Below are 20341 nucleotides of genomic sequence, written 5' to 3'. Positions count from 1 at the left end.
TTTTCACTTTTATTTACTTCCATACTTATGTACTTATTGCCTTATTTATTTGTTTCCACAATTATTAGTAATTTCTACATTTATTTATTTTCAGATTAATTAATTAATTAATTTAAATCACGTTCACCAATGTAGTTAATCGAGTCAGAGTAGGCAAGGGGTAGCCTAATCTTTGAGGCCACATTGTGGCGTTCAAATACAAGAATTGTAACCTAGATGAGGTGCCGGCTCACTGATAGTGGGATGAATGACTATGGCCAGTAAGACCAAAATCTCAAATCACGGGTCAAGTAATTTAATATCACCCGTATGTCCTAAAGGGACATGTTGGTGGGGGAAATACAGGGTTAGAGGAAAACATTTTTATTTATTTTTTATCTTTTGCGTTCTCTCATAAAACTGTTGCATTGCCCTGAGAAACTTTGCATTCCTCAAAACCAGTTTTGAGTTCGGACAGACACTCCCTGATTACTTGCAGTGGTTCATACAACTCGTTCACAATAGTTCACTATAGACGAAAAAGAAAACACTAAAAAGGCTAATGGAGGAAGACGGTGAAATAAAAAAAGACTGTTCTTAGCCTCTGATTCACGCTCAACTTAATAGACCGTGGGGTTTTCTCTCTTTTTTCCCCAACGTTTTTTTTAATGGCCCGAGTTGCTTTTGTGGCTGTTTTCAGAATATTTTGAATGCAAATAAAACTGATATATCATGTAAAACAGACATTAAAGATGTAAAGGCACAATTACAGTATTACTTAATTAACCTATACTGAACGTCATCCGCTAGGGACCAAGTATTTTTTTCTCTTATACTCAGGCTTTTTAGGCACCCTTTAAATATTGTGTCTGGTTTTAGAAATTAATAATAAAGAAGGTTATTTTAAACGGATAACGTTAATAAGAAGCTGCCAATAAGCTGGTTTCAGTGTCGTATGGAACTGAAGGTGGGAAACTACTTCCTCATACTTATTCGAATCATACACTTTCATTTTTCAGTACGCGCCATAGCGGTGTCCCGTGCTGAGCTGTCGAACAAAACCGAACTGATTCATTTACGTCCAAAATTAACAATGTAAAATAATATACTGATACTCGTTCAAGGCTAATGATTTGCAAGATGGAAGCATAAAGGATTGTAATCACAACAAATGTTATGGTTTTTATTTTTCGCAGTGTCATCAGTCATGGATGGTGTGTCTCGTGCTAACAGTCTCTTCGCTCTGGATCTCTATCGGGCTCTGAGCGCGAGCAACGCTGAGGGAAACATGCTCTTCTCTCCACTGAGCATCAGCGCAGCGCTCAGCATGGTCCACCTTGGAGCCCGAGGACAGACAGATGTAGAAATGGCAAAGGTATGAGGAACTGATACGACACGTTACTGTTGGTACTATTACTTTAAATCTCATTCTGAATGTGTCTGTAAAGATTCTGTAAATCATACCACTTCTGTTACTGATATTTATTTTGAAATGAACACTAGTTGTGCTCGAAAAGAAGTAATGGTGATTCTTCGTTGGTGCATTAGATTGCAGTACGTGTTCTTAATAAGCCTGGTTAAGATATATACATAGGCTATATTACATTTAAAATTATAAAAAATTGCATTGTATTTATACAACATATTTGTCATGAAAATTTTGTTATAGTTAAATAAAGGTTCATAGGTCACCCAAGGTTTTTTTTTTTTTTTTTTACAGGTTTTGTCCTTTAGTTCTGTCTCCGATGTTCACTCTCATTTTGAGACCCTCACCTCAACTATTAACAGTCCATCAGCCTCCTACATCCTCAAACTGGCAAACCGTCTCTATGGAGAGAAAACCTTTAGCTTCTTACCTGTGAGTGTAATCTGCCTTCAGTGAGACATTGTGATGCTCTCTGTGTGCTTTGCTAAATTCATGCTTATCTTTATCTGAGAGAAGGACATGTGTATAATTCACATGCAAATACGCTGTGGTTTATTTTTTTCTTTCCGAATGAGATACAACCTTTATTTTGTCCTGCAGGAGTATTTGGAGTCCACCCTGAAGCTGTACCACGCTGACCTTCAGGCTGTGGACTTCATTGGAGCATTTGATGAGTCACGACAGCTCATTAACAAATGGGTGGAAGAGCAGACAGAGAGTGAGAAGATAATCATTTAACCTATCAGAATATGAAAGAGAAATTTTAAAGGGGGGGTAAAATGCTATTTCATGCATACTGAGTTTTTTACACTGTTAAAGAGTTGGATTCCCATGCTAAACATGGACAAAGTTTCACAAATTAAGTTGTACGTTTGAAGGAGTATTTTTGTTCCCAAAATACTCCTTCCGGTTTGTCACAAGTTTCGGAAAGTTTTTTTCGAGTATGGCTCTGTGTGACGTAAGACAGAGCGGAATTTCCTTATATGGGTCCTAAGAGCACGTCTGCTGGAAGAGCGTGCGCTCCCGTATAGCGAAGCTGAGCACAGACATTTCACTGATCAGAGCGATTCACTGATCAGAGCGAGAGCGTCGCGAAAAGTCACAAAAGAAGTGTGTTTTTGGTTGCCAGGGCAAGACAACCCTGCACAGATTACCAAAAAAAACAGCATTAAGGGACCAGTGGATGGAGTTTATTTTTACAGAGCATCAACAGAGTTGTGCAAGTGTTTTTGTTTGTTCCCTGCATTTCGAAGATGCTTGTTTTACAAACAAGGCCCAGTTTGAGGACGGATTTGCATATCGTTTATTTCTTAAGGATGATGCAATCCCAACGAAAAAGGCTCACGATCGTGTGTTGGAACCGCAGGCGGTGAGTAAAACTGCTTAAAATATCTCTGCCTCCTTGTTAGTGCGTCCCCTCCCATGCCGGAGACTCGGGTTCGAGCCCCGCTCGGAGCGAGTCGTTGCTGCTGCTGCTTCGTTCAGTTTCAGCCTCTGGATCTGATTCTGGATCATAAATAAACGGCTGAATCTGACTGTAAGCCATGGTTTGTTTTGGATGATGGTTTTTCCCTCATGGTAATGTCACAGCTTCCACATGCTCTCAACGCAAAAGCCTACTGGCGCTCGTGATTCTTTAGCTCCGCCCACACGTCACGCCTCCAGCCGGTGTTTTTCCGGGAAAAATCGGTACAGACTATCTTTCTCTTATGAATGTAATAAAACTAAAGACTTTTTGGAGTTATGAAGGATGCAGTACTACTCTATAGGTACTCAAGATTAACAAGATATTGAGTGAAAACGAGCATTTCATCCCCCCTTTAATGAATTAAAAGGATGCGTAATTCTGCTCTATGAGGGCCACTCACAGAATTTTCTGAATTGTATTTGCTTTATATGTGTAATAGAGAAAAAAGTAAATTAAAGTAAAACATAAAGTATATGATTTGATGTCAATGATCAGAACACTACAAATAATGAAATACTGTTTTTTGTTTGTTTTTCACTTCAGATAAAATTAAAGATCTTCTTATGCGCGGTGCTGTAAATGAGTTGACCCGTCTAGTTCTGGTTAATGCCATCTACTTTAAAGGGAACTGGATGCACCAATTTGAAACAAGAACAACTAAAGAAATGCCATTTAAAATAAACCAGGTGTGATCTGCATTTTATTCCAGGAGTGTGTATGAAAAATAAATATAAAGTTAACGGATTTAATTTTGTAAGTAATTTTGAATGTACTTCCATTTGTCTACAAACAGAATGAGAGCCGGCCTGTGCAAATGATGTACCAGAAGAAGAAGTTCCCTTTCAGATACATCCCGGAGTATGAAGTGCAGGTGCTGGAGTTACCATATGTAAAGGAAGAGCTCAGCATGTTGATCCTTCTTCCAGATGAAACTCAGGATGGCTCTGACCCTCTTCTTAAGGTCGGCAAAAGTGGCATAATCACTAAAAGATGGATAATCCTGTGTATTTGGTGCTGTGTATGTTATTTTTCGGTATGTATGTGTGTGTGTTTGACAGCTTGAGAGCGAGTTGACCCTTGATAAGCTGCTTGATTGGACCAAAAGAGACAAAATGGCTACGCAGATGGATACCGTAGTCTACTTGCCAAAGTTCAAGCTGGAGGTTGAGAGCTCCCTATCAGAAATATTGCAAAAGATGGGTATGAGCTCTGTGTTCCAGGAAACAAAGGCTGATCTGACAGGCATGAGCAGTAAAGGTGGCCTCTTCCTTTCAGCAGTGATCCACAAGGCTTTTATTGAAGTCAATGAGGAAGGCACTGAGGCAGCAGCAGCCACTGCATGTACAGTAATGCTTTGCTGTGCCATAATAACAAAACCTTTCATAGCAGATCACCCCTTCTTGTTCTTCATTAGACACAATCCCACTAACAGCATCCTGTTTCTTGGCAGATTCAGAGGCCCATCCTAGAAATTTATCTTTTCTGTTACATCAAAATTCGTTGAATGTTTTATTAAATCAATTGCACCACATACATTTGTCAAACATTATATTACTCCAGATTGCTTAGACATTTAATATTGAGTCAGGGAATCAACTTTTCATAACAACAACATTTTATGAACATGGTACAGTATTGTTCAAAATAATAGCAGTACAATGTGACTAACCAGAATAATCAAGGTTTTTAGTATATTTTTTATTGCTACGTGGCAAACAAGTTACCAGTAGGTTCAGTAGATTGTCAGAAAACAAACAAGACCCAGCATTCATGATATGCACGCTCTTAAGGCTGTGCAATTGGGCAATTAGTTGAAAGGGGTGTGTTCAAAAAAATAGCAGTGTCTACCTTTGACTGTACAAACTCAAAACTATTTTGTACAAACATTTTTTTTTCTGGGATTTAGCAATCCTGTGAATCACTAAACTAATATTTAGTTGTATGACCACAGTTTTTTAAAACTGCTTGACATCTGTGTGGCATGGAGTCAACCAACTTGTGGCACCTCTCAGCTGTTATTCCACTCCATGATTCTTTAACAACATTCCACAATTCATTCACATTTCTTGGTTTTGCTTCAGAAACAGCATTTTTGATATCACCCCACAAGTTCTCAATTGGATTAAGGTCTGGAGATTGGGCTGGCCACTCCATAACATTAATTTTGTTGGTTTGGAACCAAGACTTTGCCCGTTTACTAGTGTGTTTTGGGTCATTGTCTTGTTGAAACAACCATTTCAAGGGCATGTCCTCTTCAGCATAGGGCAACATGACCTCTTCAAGTATTTTAACATATGCAAACTGATCCATGATCCCTGGTATGCGATAAATAGGCCCAACACCATAGTAGGAGAAACATGCCCATATCATGATGCTTGCACCTCCATGCTTCACTGTCTTCACTGTGTACTGTGGCTTGAATTCAGAGTTTGGGGGTCGTCTCACAAACTGCCTGTGGCCCTTGGACCCAAAAAGAACAATTTTACTCTCATCAGTCCACAAAATGTTCCTCCATTTCTCTTTAGGCCAGTTGATGTGTTCTTTGGCAAATTGTAACCTCTTCTGCACATGCCTTTTTTTTAACAGAGGGACTTTGCGGGGGATTCTTGAAAATAGATTAGCTTCACACAGACGTCTTCTAACTGTCACAGTACTTACAGGTAACTCCAGACTGTCTTTGATCATCCTGGAGGTGATCATTGGCTGAGCCTTTGCCATTCTGGTTATTCTTCTATCCATTTTGATGGTTGTCTTCCGTTTTCTTCCACGTCTCTCTGGTTTTGCTCTCCATTTTAAGGCATTGGAGATCATTTTAGCTGAACAGCCTATCATTTTTTGCACCTCTTTATAGGTTTTCCCCTCTCTAATCAACTTTTTAATCAAAGTACGCTGTTCTTCTGAACAATGTCTTGAACGACCCATTTTCCTCAGCTTTCAAATGCATGTTTAACAAGTGTTGGCTTCATCCTTAAATAGGGGCCACCTGATTCACACCTGTTTCTTCACAAAATTGATGACCTCAGTGATTGAATGCCAAACTGCTATTTTTTTGAACACACCCCTTTCAACTAATTCAACTAATTGCCCAATTGCACAGCCTTAAGAGCGTGCATATCATGAATGCTGGGTCTCATTTGTTTTCTGAGAATCTACTGAACCTACTGGTAACTTGTTTGCCACGTAGCAATAAAAAAATATACGAAAAACCTTGATTATTCTGGTTAGTCACATTGTACTGCTATTATTTTGAACAATACTGTATGTTTGTCTCAGATGGAACAGGAAAAAACATCATCCAGCAGTACTTTACCATTATTTTACCATTAAGGGATGAGTGGTACAATATAAACCAAGATTTGACAACAGTGAAACTAACATGTAACCAGAATTGGTTTGTTTTGGTTCAATAATGATGGTTTTCTGATCTCTGTTGGTGACCTTGCCATTTGCACTCTTAAGGTTCAAAAATTTACCTTTTGAGGTTCCTGGAGATTGCAGCTGTGGGGGAACCTTAAAGGGTCATTTTTGAACTTTTTTGAAAAGGTTCTAATTGGAAGTGGCGATCTCCTGCAGAGTTTAGCGCCAACTTTGAAAAAAAACCTCACATTTCTGTAGCCTTAGTAATCCTGAAGACCTTGATTAGATTTTACAGATGTGTTTGATTAGGGTTAGACCACACCGGGTGTCGCTCCTGTCTGCTAAGAACAGGAAACGGAGGCTACAATTTGCTCACCAAAATAGGACAATAGAAGATTGGAAAAATGTTGCCTGGTCTGATAAGTCTCGATTTCTGCTCCGACATTCAGATTCAAAATTTGGCATAAAGAACATGAAAGCATGGATCCATCCTGCCTTGTCACAATGGTTCAGGCTGCTGGAGGTGTAATGGTGTGAGTGGTATTTTCTTGGCACACTTTGGGCCCCTTAATACCAATTGAGCATCATTTAAATGCCACAGTGTACCGGAGTATTGTTGCTGACCATGTCCATCCCTTTATAAAAACAGTGTACCCATCTTCTGATGGCTCAAATCACAAAGCTCAAATCATCCCAGACTGGTTTCTTGAACATGACAATTAGTTCACTTTACTCAAATGGCCTCCACATTCGCTAGATCTCAATCCAATAGAGCAGCTTTGGGATGTGGTGGAACGGGAGATTTGCATCATGGATGTGCAGCCAACAAATCTGCAGCAACTGTGTGATGCTATCATGTCAATGTGGACTAAAATCCCTGAGGAATATTTCCAAAACTTTGTTGAATCTATGCCACGAAAAATTAACGCAGTCCTTAAGGTATCATCAGAATGTGAAATTATATGGATGGGAAAGTTTATAGGTTAGTCACATTCAGCTTTATTTGCTTTAGGCTATATTTGAAAGTAATTTAGTATGCCTGTATAAATTAATGCAAATGATCAGAACACAATAAAAAATGTTGTTTTGCAGTTTTGTTTTCAGATAAAATTAAAGATCGTCTTAAGTCTTTTGAAGCACACCATTTGCATTGGTTTTGTGCGTGTACAAATAACTCCATATTACAGCTGTGTTTCTCAACTCCAGTGCACTCCCAAAGTTGAAATTTTAGATTAGATTTTGTGAGATATTAATTAGTGAGACATCTTAAATGTTCTGGACTTTTGAGCATGACCCTTAGAGCTTTTTGCAGTTTTCAGTTTTTGATTGGAGCCATTAAAGCTGCAGTAGGTAACTTTTGTAAAAATATATATTTTTTTACATATTAGTTAAACCTGTCATTATGCCCTGACAGTAGAATATGAGACAGATAATCTGTGAAAAAAGGAAGGAATACATCGCTCCCGGTAAGAAACAACCAATCAGAGCTGCGGTCCGTAACTTTTTTATGTGTTCAAAATTTACAAAATGTATATAATAAGTGAGTACACCATGAATCCATTTTCCAAACCGTGTTTTTAGCCTGTCCTGAATCACTAGGGTACACCTATAAGAAGTGTTTATATTCAGACTATTTTAGATTGCTTCGGGGGTACCGCGGCTGAGTAACCCAGTACCTTTGTGATTCTTCATAGACATAATAAACGTTCTGTTTATTAACCGCTGCGTCAAAAGTCACCGACTGCAGCTTTAATATCTTTGCCTTCTCTCAGAGACAAATAATTTATAGAACTGAACAATGCATTAACTAACAACATTAACAACAAATCAATTACTACTATAAAGAAGGAAAACAAAATAAAAATAAAGCTTGTTTGCTTGTGAGTATTTGTTTGCTCCTCTCTCTTGCCATGCTCTGCTTCCGGATTCTTGTACTCAAGTAAATGAGACACAGTTGCACAGTGGCAGCTTTAAATAATCAGACAAAGACAGAGAGTTGCAGAGTCATACCATCACAAAGAAAATAAGAAACACACTCAAGGGATGGGCTGTATCAGCATACAGCATATATATTTTACGCTGGTGTATACATACCTTTTGCATGCAATCTTGTTTATGTAATAACTATGTTTCACAGTTAAAATAGGTTCTTTGAGTGGGTCCCAGTGGGCATTTTTAATCTGTGCATTAAACCCTGGTGTTAAGATCAAACTCATTAGCCCTAAACATAATCTATATTCTTAACCCTTTTGCAGTGTACATACAGTGAACAGCTCCTGGATGCTGTGTATCATTATTAAGGTACAGCCTCCATCTCTGAGACAATGCCAGTCCAACTAAACTGTTCAGGAAAGTTCACAGTCACTTTGGTTCCATCTATAGCTGTTAAGACATTGGGAAGAAAGACATTGTTACTGATATCCTTTGACAATTATGTATTTGGTGATTATCTATTGTCTATATTCTAAGAAAATGTAACTGACTCTTATGAAACTGGTAGAAAATGTTAGCTGTGATTTAATACTGTAGTTCTTCAGGTGATGCTAACTTGCTAATAACACTTGCCTACGACCACTCCAATGCTGTCCTTGGTGACACTTCCCCAGCCATGTGCTGGAGTTCTGATGGTGGGTTTAACACGGACCCTCACTCCAGGCCTTAAACTGAGCACCTCTGAATTATAAAGAAATATTTGCAATGTCAGTTTTAAAGTCATGGAGGAATGGGTCAGGGTTAGTACAGTAAAATAAAATGTAAACAAAAATTCAAACCGTTAAAAAAATTGTTGCTCTGTGAAAAATAAATAAACATTTACTTAAAAAAAAGTTACTAAAAAGTTAACTAAAGTAAAATAAACTCAAACTCAAATCAAAATAATAAAAACTATATAAAGAAAACACAAAAAAATAAAAAAGTAGCAACAAAATTACTAAAACATTATCTAAAGTGAAATGCAAATCAGAAAAAAACTAATTTGAAATATATAATAAAAAAATATAATAATATATTTATGATACTAAAATAGCACTAGAATACATGCAATTGCAGATTTTACAGAGATAATAAACAGAGTCAGTTAACCATAGCACGTTAATAATGAATTACATATGGAATGATACATTTCATGTTTAACCAACAATTTTGTCTAAAATAAACATATAATAATATGCTGCCAATTGTTTATTTTTTGTTTTTTTACAGGTTTTTGTTTAATAATGTCCTAATATCCATCAAATTACCTGAAAAATCACCATTTATGAGTTCCATTTCTGAAGCGATACCAGTCCAATCCGTCTGCTCTGGGAATTCCACAGTCAAAGACTCGCCCTGAATTCCTGCCGAAGATCAGAAAGTCATTAATAACCCCAACATCAATTGATGTGTAAATGATTGTGTTTAATTTCATTTACAGGTATCTCGCAATGCATTTGAATGAGTAAAATCAGAGAAAGATGCTGAGTGTCTTTACTTTTAATGACACCGATGCTGTTGTGAGTGACTGATCCCCATCCATGTTTTGGATCTTTCACTGAAGATTTCACCCTGACTCTGTTTCCTGTCTTGAAGTAGGCATGACTGGGGAACCCTAAGAAGTAGTGTTACTCATTAAGCATAGAGCTATTACATTACACCTAGAATCTTGAAGATATTGTCATTCATCTATATTGTGCAAAAATATACTATGAAAATAATCTCTATTAAATCAATGTCTGGACCATGTACTTAAAACAGGCACACACTGAGTGCGTGGTGATGAATTATTAAAATGCCATATAACAAAGTAATTGTTTGAAACACATTCAAGCATCTAAAAATACATATGTTATATACATTTTACTATTGATTTAATTATTCAGTTATTAATACCTAAATCAGTACTGACTACAAGCTCCATTTCAGAAACGTCACCAATCCAACCTTCCTGCTCAGGGAAATTTACTGTCACAGACTCACCCTGCACATCTAGAGAGAGGAAATCTTTTATTATCTTATTATTATCTAAAATATGAGTGATTGTAGCAATAACTGTTTCAATCTGTCAGATCACAACAGATGATGTCCTTACTTATGACACTGCCAATGCTTTTATGGCTGACTGAACCCCAGAGATATTTGGGCGTTTCTACAGATGGCTTCACACAGACCTTGTCTCCTATTTTAATATTGCAGTTGAGCTTTAAAGATCCTGAAAGAACAGAATCATATCTTATGAATTTCCTCTGTGGCAGTCTCAGATGTTTCACTCTGTAGATAAACAGCTGGGTTAAAAGAGTATGGTATCCTCAAGTATGTAAATGTCAAATTTCTGCAACAAAAATCTTTATACAAACAAGGCCTTATCTGATTTTTACTAATTAGATGAGGAAACATTTTATTTCTGTTTTGTATATTTACCACTGTCATCATCATCAGTTACTGGCTCAATTTCAGAAATAAGTCCTCTCCAGCTTGCAAATCCAGGAAAGTCAATGACCAAACAATTATCGCTTTTAATATATAAAAGAAGAACATGCAAATGTGAGTGCTGCACATACTAGTTTGTGATGTTTTGCAGCATAATGTACCGTTTGTGTTTATGAGAATAACACAGATCTTGCCTTTTACTACTCCCACACTCTTATGTGTGACAGTGCTACCCCAATCATATTTTGGGGTTTTAATGGAAGGTTTCACTCTGACTCTGTCTCCAACCTGAATGAAGACTTGATTGTTATTTATGGCCAGATCTTAAACTGGTAAAACCTATAGGCATATTTCATCACTCAGAGGTACAATCCAATACAACAAGTGGAAGTAACTTTTAGTAACTCTTACCTTTTTGAACAGTTTCATTTATTTCTTGGTTGAAAATAGTCTCCAGCTGCTTTTTAAGTTCACAAACAAGATTGTTTACATCTGGATAAGGGCAGCAAGGCTTAAAAGAGTGACTGGGGAAGCCATCAGACCCAGAAGAAGAGGACACAGACTCAAAATTCTGCAGAAAAGTTCAGTCCAGTTTAGTGTTTTCTACTGTGTTATATACAACACTTAAAAAAGTGCAACGTGTAGAACATTTTAACAGCAACTGTAACAATAATACAGTAATAATAATGAAGTCGTCCAAGGCCATTTTCATTAAAACTGATAACTGAGATGAAATATGGCAGTTGCATTTGTGTGAAAAAAAGAGACATGAAAATAACACCTGTTTCAGTTACCCAGATGAGCAGGCTGGTATACAGCTTTGCCAATCGACAGCAAATATTAGGAAATATCTGACTGATGAATGCCACCATAGACCAATCAGAATTAAGTACCACAGAGAGCATTTAATGTATAACTCTTGATAGTCTTAAATCTTTCGCTTAAAGCAAAGTGTACCTGAAGAAATTGGATGTTATCATCTGTCTGTAGAAGATCCTCAAGAACTCCTTCCCTCTTCTTCAGCTCAGTAATTTCCTCTTGCAGCTTCTTTTGTAGCTTTGTACCTTGATCCAGATCAGCCTTTTCTTCAGCTTTTATCTTTTCTATCACCTCATTGCCTTTTTTCTCAATTAATTTGGCTAATTCACTGAAGACTTTCTTACTGTTCTCCACTGCCTTCTTCGCAGAATCCTGAGAAGAACCAAAGCAAAACAAAAATGTTATATACAAAAAAGAAGATCCAACATGATAGTGATTAACCATGTGTCTGATAAATGTAGAGTCATTCTGTAAAAGTGTGAAAGTTATATGTTTTAGATCAGAACTTACTGAATGGGAGGCAATGTCCATATTCATCTCCTGCAGCTCTCTTTCTTTTGCCTGGATTGTCTGCTTGACTTTCTTTTGAGTGTCTGTGAGTTTGATCTAAGGACAAATCAGTCGCAGTCTGTTTAATATTACTGAAATAATTTGTTAATAGCATTTTTTATTATTATTATTATTATGTAATGATATGAGTAGAGCTGTCAAAGTTATGCATTATGTGGCTCGATTAATAATGTAAAGCATGTGGTTAATTCATAATCCTTAACGGTTTATAATTAAACGCAAATGAATGACTAAAGTATGCAAAATTACGTCATTTGACAGTCTGTGTAAAATACAAGCTGAACCGAATGTCAAAACATCCCACTGCTGTAAGGCCAAATGATATGCAAACTTTTTGGCTGGATAAAACAAACCAACATCTCACTGGTAAAGTTTTGCAGAATGAATATTGTAATCAAGGTAAGGAAAACTGTGGTGAGCGGTATCAGGTGTTGTATAGTAAGCACGGACACAAGTCCGTTTGATTGATATACAAACAATATGTGTAATGTGCGCTGTGGCTGCACATAGTATTTATGTAAATACAGATTTCTGTACATTGTCATTGTTTCCACACACATTCAGGAAAATATTTTGATATGTCATGTGTATGCTGCTTTGTTTAATCATACTGAATGGGTCCGTGCAGGCCTACTGTATATAAAGTCAGGTCAAGTTTAGACATTTTTCAACATCTCCATGTGGTCGTCTTCGGTACCACAACTGAACTTTTTACAATTGTGAACAAACTCTTTTCTGTTGCACTGTACGCATAGCCTGCTAACCACTGTGACTGTCTGTTTTTCATGTGTGCTTTGGTATGCATAAATTTATTAATTATAGACCTCCTTGTATCAATTGTTTAATAGGTGTCCTTTTTTTGGAAAAAGCTTGCAGGAAATAAAATTTGGTTTCAATTACTCTTCAGACTGATGGTTTGCTGGATATAGCAAATGAATGTGTTAAATTGCCTATCCTTATTTTTTGATAAGAGTGCGATTAATCACACAAAAACGATGTGATAAAGAAAAGAATTCTATTGACAGCCCTTACAAGTAATTAAAGAAAAAAAAGATGGGCATCTTCACCTGTTTGTCGTTGCGCTCTATTGTAGATGGCACTGTGTCATGGCTCTTGTGGTCATCCAATAAGCAGTGCATGCAGACACATTTCTGGTCCGTCCGACAGTAAACCTCAAGGAGCTTGTCATGTTTGGGGCAGACTGGAATGACTGCAGCTTTCACCAGCTTGTGTTTCTTCAGGGCAGGAACATTATAGTGGGGTTGTACATGTGTTTCACAGTAAGAGACTCGACACTCCAGACAAGACTTGACAGCTTTGATCATTTCTCCAGCACAGAAATCACACGCAATCTCTCCAGGTCCAGCAAGACTTTGAGCAGACTCTGACACTTGCAGCTCTGTGCTCCTCAGTTTCTCCATGATTTCAGCAAGCACTGTACTTCTGTTGAGTGGAGGCTTTGTTTTGAAGGCATGTCTGCATTGTGGACATCTATAGATCCCGTTCAGATCATTTGTATTCCAGCACTCGTTAATACAGCTCATGCAGTAACTATGTCCACACGGAATTGTCACGGGATCCTTCAACAAGTCCAAACATATTGAGCAGCTGTACTGGTCGTGATCTCGAGGTATAGCTTCTGCCATGTCTGGTAAAATCTCCTCGTGTTAGTAAAGAACCATGGATGCAAGTGAAGGTATAAATGTAGGAGTGAAAGTGAAAGTAAGGAACGATTCATCATAATATATACAAACACAGTGATACAAATGTAAGAACTTATGTAAGTTGGGAAGGGTAAAAAAAAATGTTTTTTATTTTCCTCGTTACAGAGACTGGTGTGCTTTAAGTTTTAGTCGTAGATCTTTGAATGTTGCCGTGTGAATGTTTGGGTTTTCAGTATCACCATTAGACGGAGACACCTCGTAGTTTTTCTGACAAAAACCGGACGCGTTTTAGTCAGGCAGCCACAAAGCCTGTTGGGTAATGTAGTTCTGTCGAACCTGAAACTCGAACTGAACTGATTGGTCAACACAGTATGTTCTTCTATAAAAAATAATTAGCTTGTCATGATGCTTTAATTGAAACAAACTCAGCTAGGAAGAAATATACCAAACAAGAGCCACAGATACTTGTAGGCCAATATGTATACACACATGCCTACTCTTTAGCAACAATGGTTGAATACCAGTGCTATTTATTTAATTCACTCAAAAGAGAATATATATATATATATATATATATATATATATATATATATATATATATATTTGATTAAAATCAGTGTCTACAGTATACATGTAGAAAGATTCTTTGAAACTGCAGCACACATGCTGTAGCTTATAAATTGTGATGCAATCATACATGAGACAAATGGAAGACACAAAATGCAAATGAATTTGAAGGAAAAGAACCATTTAAGTTAACTTCTTTCATAATATCTCTCCTTTGCTGTGAAGGACACCAGTATGAAAACCATAAGACTGAATCCGCAAATGTATGTTTTTTCAATTTATTTTTTTCATGTTCACATGACTACAAACTTAAAAATAAAGACATTGGCAAGTTTAAGTGGAAGCTCATTCGCAAAAGCAAATGGTAAGCAGCGACGTCCACAGTCACATCCTCACGATCTAGGGGGATCCTGAAATGCCAGTGTCTGTAGAAAAACAGAAAGGCTAAAGATTTTGGTTGCATGTTGGCGGGAACAAAAACTAATTCAGGGGAAAAAACACATGTGAAAGTAACTGACCTGAGTCGTTTACCAACTCCATCTCAGAAAGAATGCCTTTCCAGCCTTTGTGTTTTGGAAAATCCACGATCACATCCTCAGATTTGATATCTAGCCAGATGAGAGGACAGCCACTTAAAATACATCACTTCCAAGAGCAACTCTGTCTATACTAAATGTTAATATACTGTGTACAATAAAATATATTAAAATAGCAAAAAAAAAATATTTTACATTGTAAAAATATTTCACAATTTAACTGTATTTTTCATAAAATAAATGCAGCTTGGTGAACATAAGAGACGTCTTTAAAAAGAAAAGAAAAAAACACAAAAAATCATACTTATTCCAAACTTTTGACTGCCAGTGTATATGATAAATATAATAAAGTAGTCTATTCAAGTTTGTTCTTTGAGAAAAATACACAGATCTTGCCTTTTACCACACCAACACTCTTGTGTGTGACATGTCCACCCCAGTTGTGTTTTGGAGTAATTATTGAAGATTTCACTCGGACTCTGTCTCCAACCTTGATGTCAACTGAAAATTTTTTGTTACCAAATATAAAAATTAAGATTATACAAAACTCATTTTCACTTCCATCTACAAAAAAATAGTATGGGAAGATTACCTAAATCAGCAATGGTCACAATCTCCATTTCGGAAAAATTTGAATCTACATTCAAAGACTGATTCAGAATATCTGAAGAAATAAAATGATTTTTTTTAATAAACGAATGTCCTATTTTCTCACTCTGTGGCACACAGTGAGCCTACAAAAAATATTCAATCATCATTCAATTTATTCTGGAAAAAGCACAATTCATGAGGAATGCATAATGTTAATAATGAAATCATTGCCGGTCAGTCAGTGCTCTCACTTTTGACTACACCAATGCTTTTGTGAGTGAATGCTGCCCATTTGTGTGTTGGTGTAACTCCAGATGGCTTCACACAAACTTCGTCTCCAATCTTAATATGCAGCTAAGAAACTATCTGCAATTATTTAAATGATTATGTCTTTATTAAATACAAAACAAATTACCTGGACCAGTGCTGGCCACAATCATTTCTGAAATGATACCGGTCCAGTTTTTTTGCTCAGGGAAATCTACAGTCAAAGACTCGCCCTGAATTTCTGCAAACATTAAAAACAAACCATTAATGTTTAGTATGCTGCTTTTTCTCACTCTGTGGTGACAGGCATTCAGTGAGACTATAATCATTTCTTCCAACATTCATAATTTTCAGAAATTTATATGATTAATGTGAATTGTGAAACTTACTTTTTACAACACCTATGCTTTTGTGAGTGATTGCTCCCCATTTGTGTGTTGGAGTAACAACAGATGACTTCACACGAACTTGGTCTCCAATCTTAATACTGGAGTCCAGACTTGAAGGTCCTGAAATGTCACAGTGTTTGATGGAAGACTCTCATTGATTATTCTCTCATTGATCAAATTTGGTTGTTTTAAACATTTTGTGCCACATTCTACAGAAGGGCAACTGTTTTATTAAAATAGACTCTTTAGATATGTACTGCTTAGAGTCATATTCACTCTTAAAAATAAAGGCATTGGTGTCATGATGGTGTCATGAAGAACCATTAACATCCATGAAATCTTTCCATTGCACAGAAGGTTCTTTATATTATTAAAATATTATTCACACTAAGATAAAGTGATTCTTCAGTGGTATCTTTATCATAGAATCTTTAATATGAATCTTATTTTTTAAGTAGGTTTCTGCTGATGTTGCTACTTAAAACATGTATTTATTTACCAATCTCATCATCATCAGTTACTTGCTCCATTTCAGTGAGAATTCCTTTCCAGTTTGCATGTCCAGGGAAGTCAACAACCACACTCCCATCGCTTTTAATGTCTAAACAGAGAACAAGTTCATATTAACACCGGTTGTTTAGTGAGAATTGCTTTATAACAAATTATTTACAGTATATGAGGGAAAAAAATCCAGATCTTGCCTTTCACCACACCCACACTCTTATGAGTGACGTTTCTACCCCAGTTATGTTTTGGGGTAATAACTGAAGGTTTCACTCTGACTTTGTCTCCAACTTTGATGTTGAATGGATCATTTTTGGTTGACGAATCTGAAACAAGATATTACAAAATATTGCAAACTGCAAAGATGAAATGTGTAATGTTCTAGAAGTCAGATGTTCTACATATCTCTGAATGTTTTTTTTTTTTTGGATGAATAAGGTAGATTACCTGAACCAGCACTGGTCACACGCTCCATTTCTGAAACTACACCAGTCCAGTTTCTTTGTTCGGGGAAATCTACCGTCAAAAGATTGCCCTGAATTTCTGCAGAAGTAAAAAAAATATAAAAATCAGTAAGGGTAACTATCACATTCTGTGGTACTATAGACGTTAAGTGAAACTATGGTTTTATATATATGTGTGTGTGTATATATATCATTTTACTAATTGTGGTAAATAACATGAATCTTCATGCCTAATATAAATACAAATCAATATCAATCAGTGCTCTCACTTTTGACAACACCAATGCTAAATTGAGTAACCGATCCCCATTTGTGTGTTGGAGTAACAACAGACGGCTTCACACGGACTCTGTCTCCAACTACAATCTCAATTGTAGGCCTTTTTGCCGACAAATCTGAAACTAAAAGTAAAGAGATTACATTAAACCATTTCATCACTCACAAATACAATTAGATAGAAGAAGTCATTAATTAAAAATGATTTGTTACTTTACCTTTAGTAATTGTTTTGCTTATTTCCTGTGTGCAAGTAGTCTCCAGTCTCCCGGCAAGCTCACATATGAGTTTTCTTATGTCCTCAAAAGAGCAGTACGGCTGAAATGAGAAACTCGGCAACTTATCAGTTCCAGATGAAGAGGACACAGACTCATAATTCTGTGGGGGAAAATATTCAAGAACTTAAGTCATATAAATTTCAGAAAAACTGTCAATATATGAACAGTCCTTTTTCTTATAATTCTTGCTTCTAATATAATCATATTGTTTATAGTGTTTGTACCTGAAGAAATTGGATGTTGTCATCTGTCTGTAGAAGATCCTCAAGAACTCCTTCCCTCTTCTTCAGCTCAGTAATTTCTTCTTGCAACGTCTTTTGTAGCTTTGTACCTTGATCCAGATCAGCCTTTTCTTCAGCTTTTATCTTTTCTATCACCTCATTGCCTTTTTTCTCAATTAATTTGGCTAATTCACTGAAGACTTTCTTACTGTTCTCCACTGCCTTCTTCACAGAATCCTGAGAAGAACCAAAGCAAAACAAAAATGTTGTATACAAATCACAAGATCCAACATGATAGTGATTAACCATGTGTCTGATAAATGCCAAGCAATTCTGTAAAAGTGTGAAAGCTGTTTGTTTTAGATCAGAACTTACTGAATGGGAGGCAATGTCCATATTCATTTTCTGCAGCTCTTTTTCTTTTGCCTGGATTATCTGCTTGACTTTCTTTTGAGTGTCTGTGAGTTTGATCTAAGGGGAAATCAGTCGCAGTCTGTTTAATATTACTGAAATAACTGGTTATTAGCATTTTTTTATTTATTTATTATGTAATGATATGAGTAGAGCTGTCAAAGTTATGCATTATGCGCCGCGATTAATAATGTAAAACATGTGGTTAATTCAAAATCCTTAACGGTTTATAATTAAACGCAAATGAATGACTAAAGTATGCAAAATTACGTCATTTGACAGTCTGTGTAAAATACAAGCTGAACCGAATGTCAAAACATCCCACTGCTGTAAGGCCAAATGATATGCAAACTTTTTGGCTGGATAAAACAAACCAGCATCTCACTGGTAAAGTTTTGCAGAATGAATATTGTAATCAAGGTAAGGACAACTGTGGTGAGCGGTATCAGGTGTTGTATAGTAAGCACGGACACAAGTCCGTTTGATTGATATACAAACAATATGTGTAATGTGCGCTGTGGCTGCACATAGTATTTATGTAAATACAGATTTCTGTACATTGTCATTGTTTCCACACACATTCAGGAAAATATTTTGATATGTCATGTGTATGCTGCTTTGTTTAATCATACTGAATGGGTCCGTGCAGGCCTACTGTATATAAAGTCAGGTCAAGTTTAGACATTTTTCAACATCTCCATGTGGTCGTCTTCGGTACCACAACTGAACTTTTTACAATTGTGAACAAACTCTTTTCTGTTGCACTGTACGCATAGCCTGCTAACCACTGTGACTGTCTGTTTTTCATGTGTGCTTTGGTATGCATAAATGTATTAAATATAGACCTCCTTGTATCAAGTAGTTAATAGGGGTCCTTTTTTTGGACAAATATCTAAATTTACTTTGAAAAAAGCTTGCAGGAAATAAAATTTGGTTTCAATTACTCTTCAGACTGATGGTTTGCTGGATATAGCAAATGATGATCAAATGAATGTGTTAAATTGCCTATCCTTATTTGTGCGATTAATCACACACACAAAAAATAATTCAATTGACACCCCTTACAAGTAATTAAAGAAGAAAAAAAAAAGATGGGCATCTTCACCTGTTTCTCGTTGCGCTCTATTGTAGATGGCACTGTGTCATGGCTCTTGTGGTCATCCAATAAGCAGTGCATGCAGACACATTTCTGGTCCGTCCGACAGTAAACCTCAAGGAGCTTGTCATGTTTGGGGCAGACTGGAATGACTGCAGCTTTCACCAGCTTGTGTTTCTTCAGGGCAGGAACATTATAGTGGGGTTGTACATGTGTTTCACAGTAAGAGACTCGACACTCCAGACAAGACTTGACAGCTCTGATCATTTCTCCAGCACAGAAATCACACGCAATCTCTCCAGGTCCAGCAAGACTTTGAGCAGACTCTGACACTTGCAGCTCTGTGCTCCTCAGTTTCTCCATGATTTCAGCAAGCACTGTACTTCTGTTGAGTGGAGGCTTTGTTTTGAAGGCATGTCTGCATTGTGGACATCTATAGATCCCGTTCAGATCATTTGTATTCCAGCACTCGTTAATACAGCTCATGCAGTAACTATGTCCACACGGAATTGTCACGGGATCCTTCAACAAGTCCAAACATATTGAGCAGCTGTACTGGTCGTGATCTCGAGGTATAGCTTCTGCCATTATTCTACTAACACGCGCGAAAACAACACTGAAGATCTGCTTTGCAGTTGTCGTTTAAAAAAAGGTGTTTATCAAAGACCTGAAAAAAGAATTCGTTGTGTAATCGAAAAAGAGTAAAAGTGAAAGTAAAGAATTCGTGTTTAAAACTGATTAAAAATAATAATAAAAGGCTAATAATAATTCTGAAAGACACAAACAACACATGATTACAGTTTAGATTCAGAACTGAAGGATTTTTTTGTAATTACCTGATAACAATTCGTTGCGTCCGTCATAGTGAGGTGACAGGAAATGTTCGAGGAACTTTGACCTTTGACCTATTTTATGGCTTGAAAAGTTCGTCGTTATAAATAATAAGTTATGGTTTTGAGTGCAGACATAAAAAAATACACCCTGTATTTTATAAAATAGAAAGTATAAAATGTGATTCTGGGCGACTGAGTAATCGCGAAGAGCTAAAGTGAGT

The 20341-nt window shown here is 36.7% G+C and overlaps 3 protein-coding genes across 5 annotated transcripts; 1 reads left to right on the top strand and 2 right to left on the bottom strand.

Moving 5' to 3' along the window:
- Positions 1-984: 984 nt before the first annotated feature.
- On the top strand, positions 985-4583 carry LOC113063181 (leukocyte elastase inhibitor-like). Its single transcript, XM_026233403.1, has 7 exons — positions 985-1074; positions 1176-1354; positions 1700-1837; positions 2006-2123; positions 3417-3559; positions 3667-3834; positions 3932-4583. The coding sequence occupies exons 2-7, from the start codon at positions 1187-1189 to the stop codon at positions 4340-4342; spliced, it is 1146 nt and encodes a 381-aa protein (XP_026089188.1). The 5' UTR covers positions 985-1074; positions 1176-1186; the 3' UTR covers positions 4343-4583.
- Positions 4584-8117: 3534 nt separating this feature from the next.
- LOC113063167 (E3 ubiquitin/ISG15 ligase TRIM25-like) lies at positions 8118-19949 on the bottom strand. Of its 2 annotated transcripts, XM_026233389.1 has the most exons (11): positions 19876-19949; positions 13091-13669; positions 11964-12059; positions 11592-11825; positions 11046-11205; positions 10297-10416; positions 10098-10193; positions 9700-9816; positions 9470-9565; positions 8796-8903; positions 8263-8612 (listed from the first exon to the last, which is right to left on the bottom strand). In XM_026233389.1, the coding sequence occupies exons 2-11, from the start codon at positions 13667-13669 to the stop codon at positions 8527-8529; spliced, it is 1692 nt and encodes a 563-aa protein (XP_026089174.1). In that variant the 5' UTR covers positions 19876-19949; the 3' UTR covers positions 8263-8526. The 2 variants fall into 2 exon arrangements, with proteins under 2 accessions (XP_026089175.1, XP_026089174.1); XM_026233390.1 differs by lacking the exon at positions 19876-19949 and having other exon boundaries at positions 8118-8612; positions 13091-13752.
- LOC113063157 (uncharacterized) lies at positions 14517-19940 on the bottom strand. Of its 2 annotated transcripts, XM_026233372.1 has the most exons (14): positions 19297-19940; positions 18156-18251; positions 17784-18017; positions 17500-17659; positions 17275-17406; positions 16989-17084; positions 16739-16867; positions 16537-16638; positions 16038-16157; positions 15797-15889; positions 15383-15454; positions 15187-15291; positions 14773-14862; positions 14517-14679 (listed from the first exon to the last, which is right to left on the bottom strand). In XM_026233372.1, the coding sequence occupies exons 1-14, from the start codon at positions 19873-19875 to the stop codon at positions 14654-14656; spliced, it is 2034 nt and encodes a 677-aa protein (XP_026089157.1). In that variant the 5' UTR covers positions 19876-19940; the 3' UTR covers positions 14517-14653. The 2 variants fall into 2 exon arrangements, with proteins under 2 accessions (XP_026089157.1, XP_026089158.1); XM_026233373.1 differs by lacking the exon at positions 15383-15454.
- Positions 19950-20341: the final 392 nt, after the last annotated feature.

Source organism: Carassius auratus, chromosome 45, assembly GCF_003368295.1.
Source record: "Carassius auratus strain Wakin chromosome 45, ASM336829v1, whole genome shotgun sequence".
Classification (NCBI taxonomy): Eukaryota; Metazoa; Chordata; class Actinopteri; order Cypriniformes; family Cyprinidae; genus Carassius; species Carassius auratus.
This window is presented reverse-complemented; position numbering and strand designations above follow the sequence as displayed.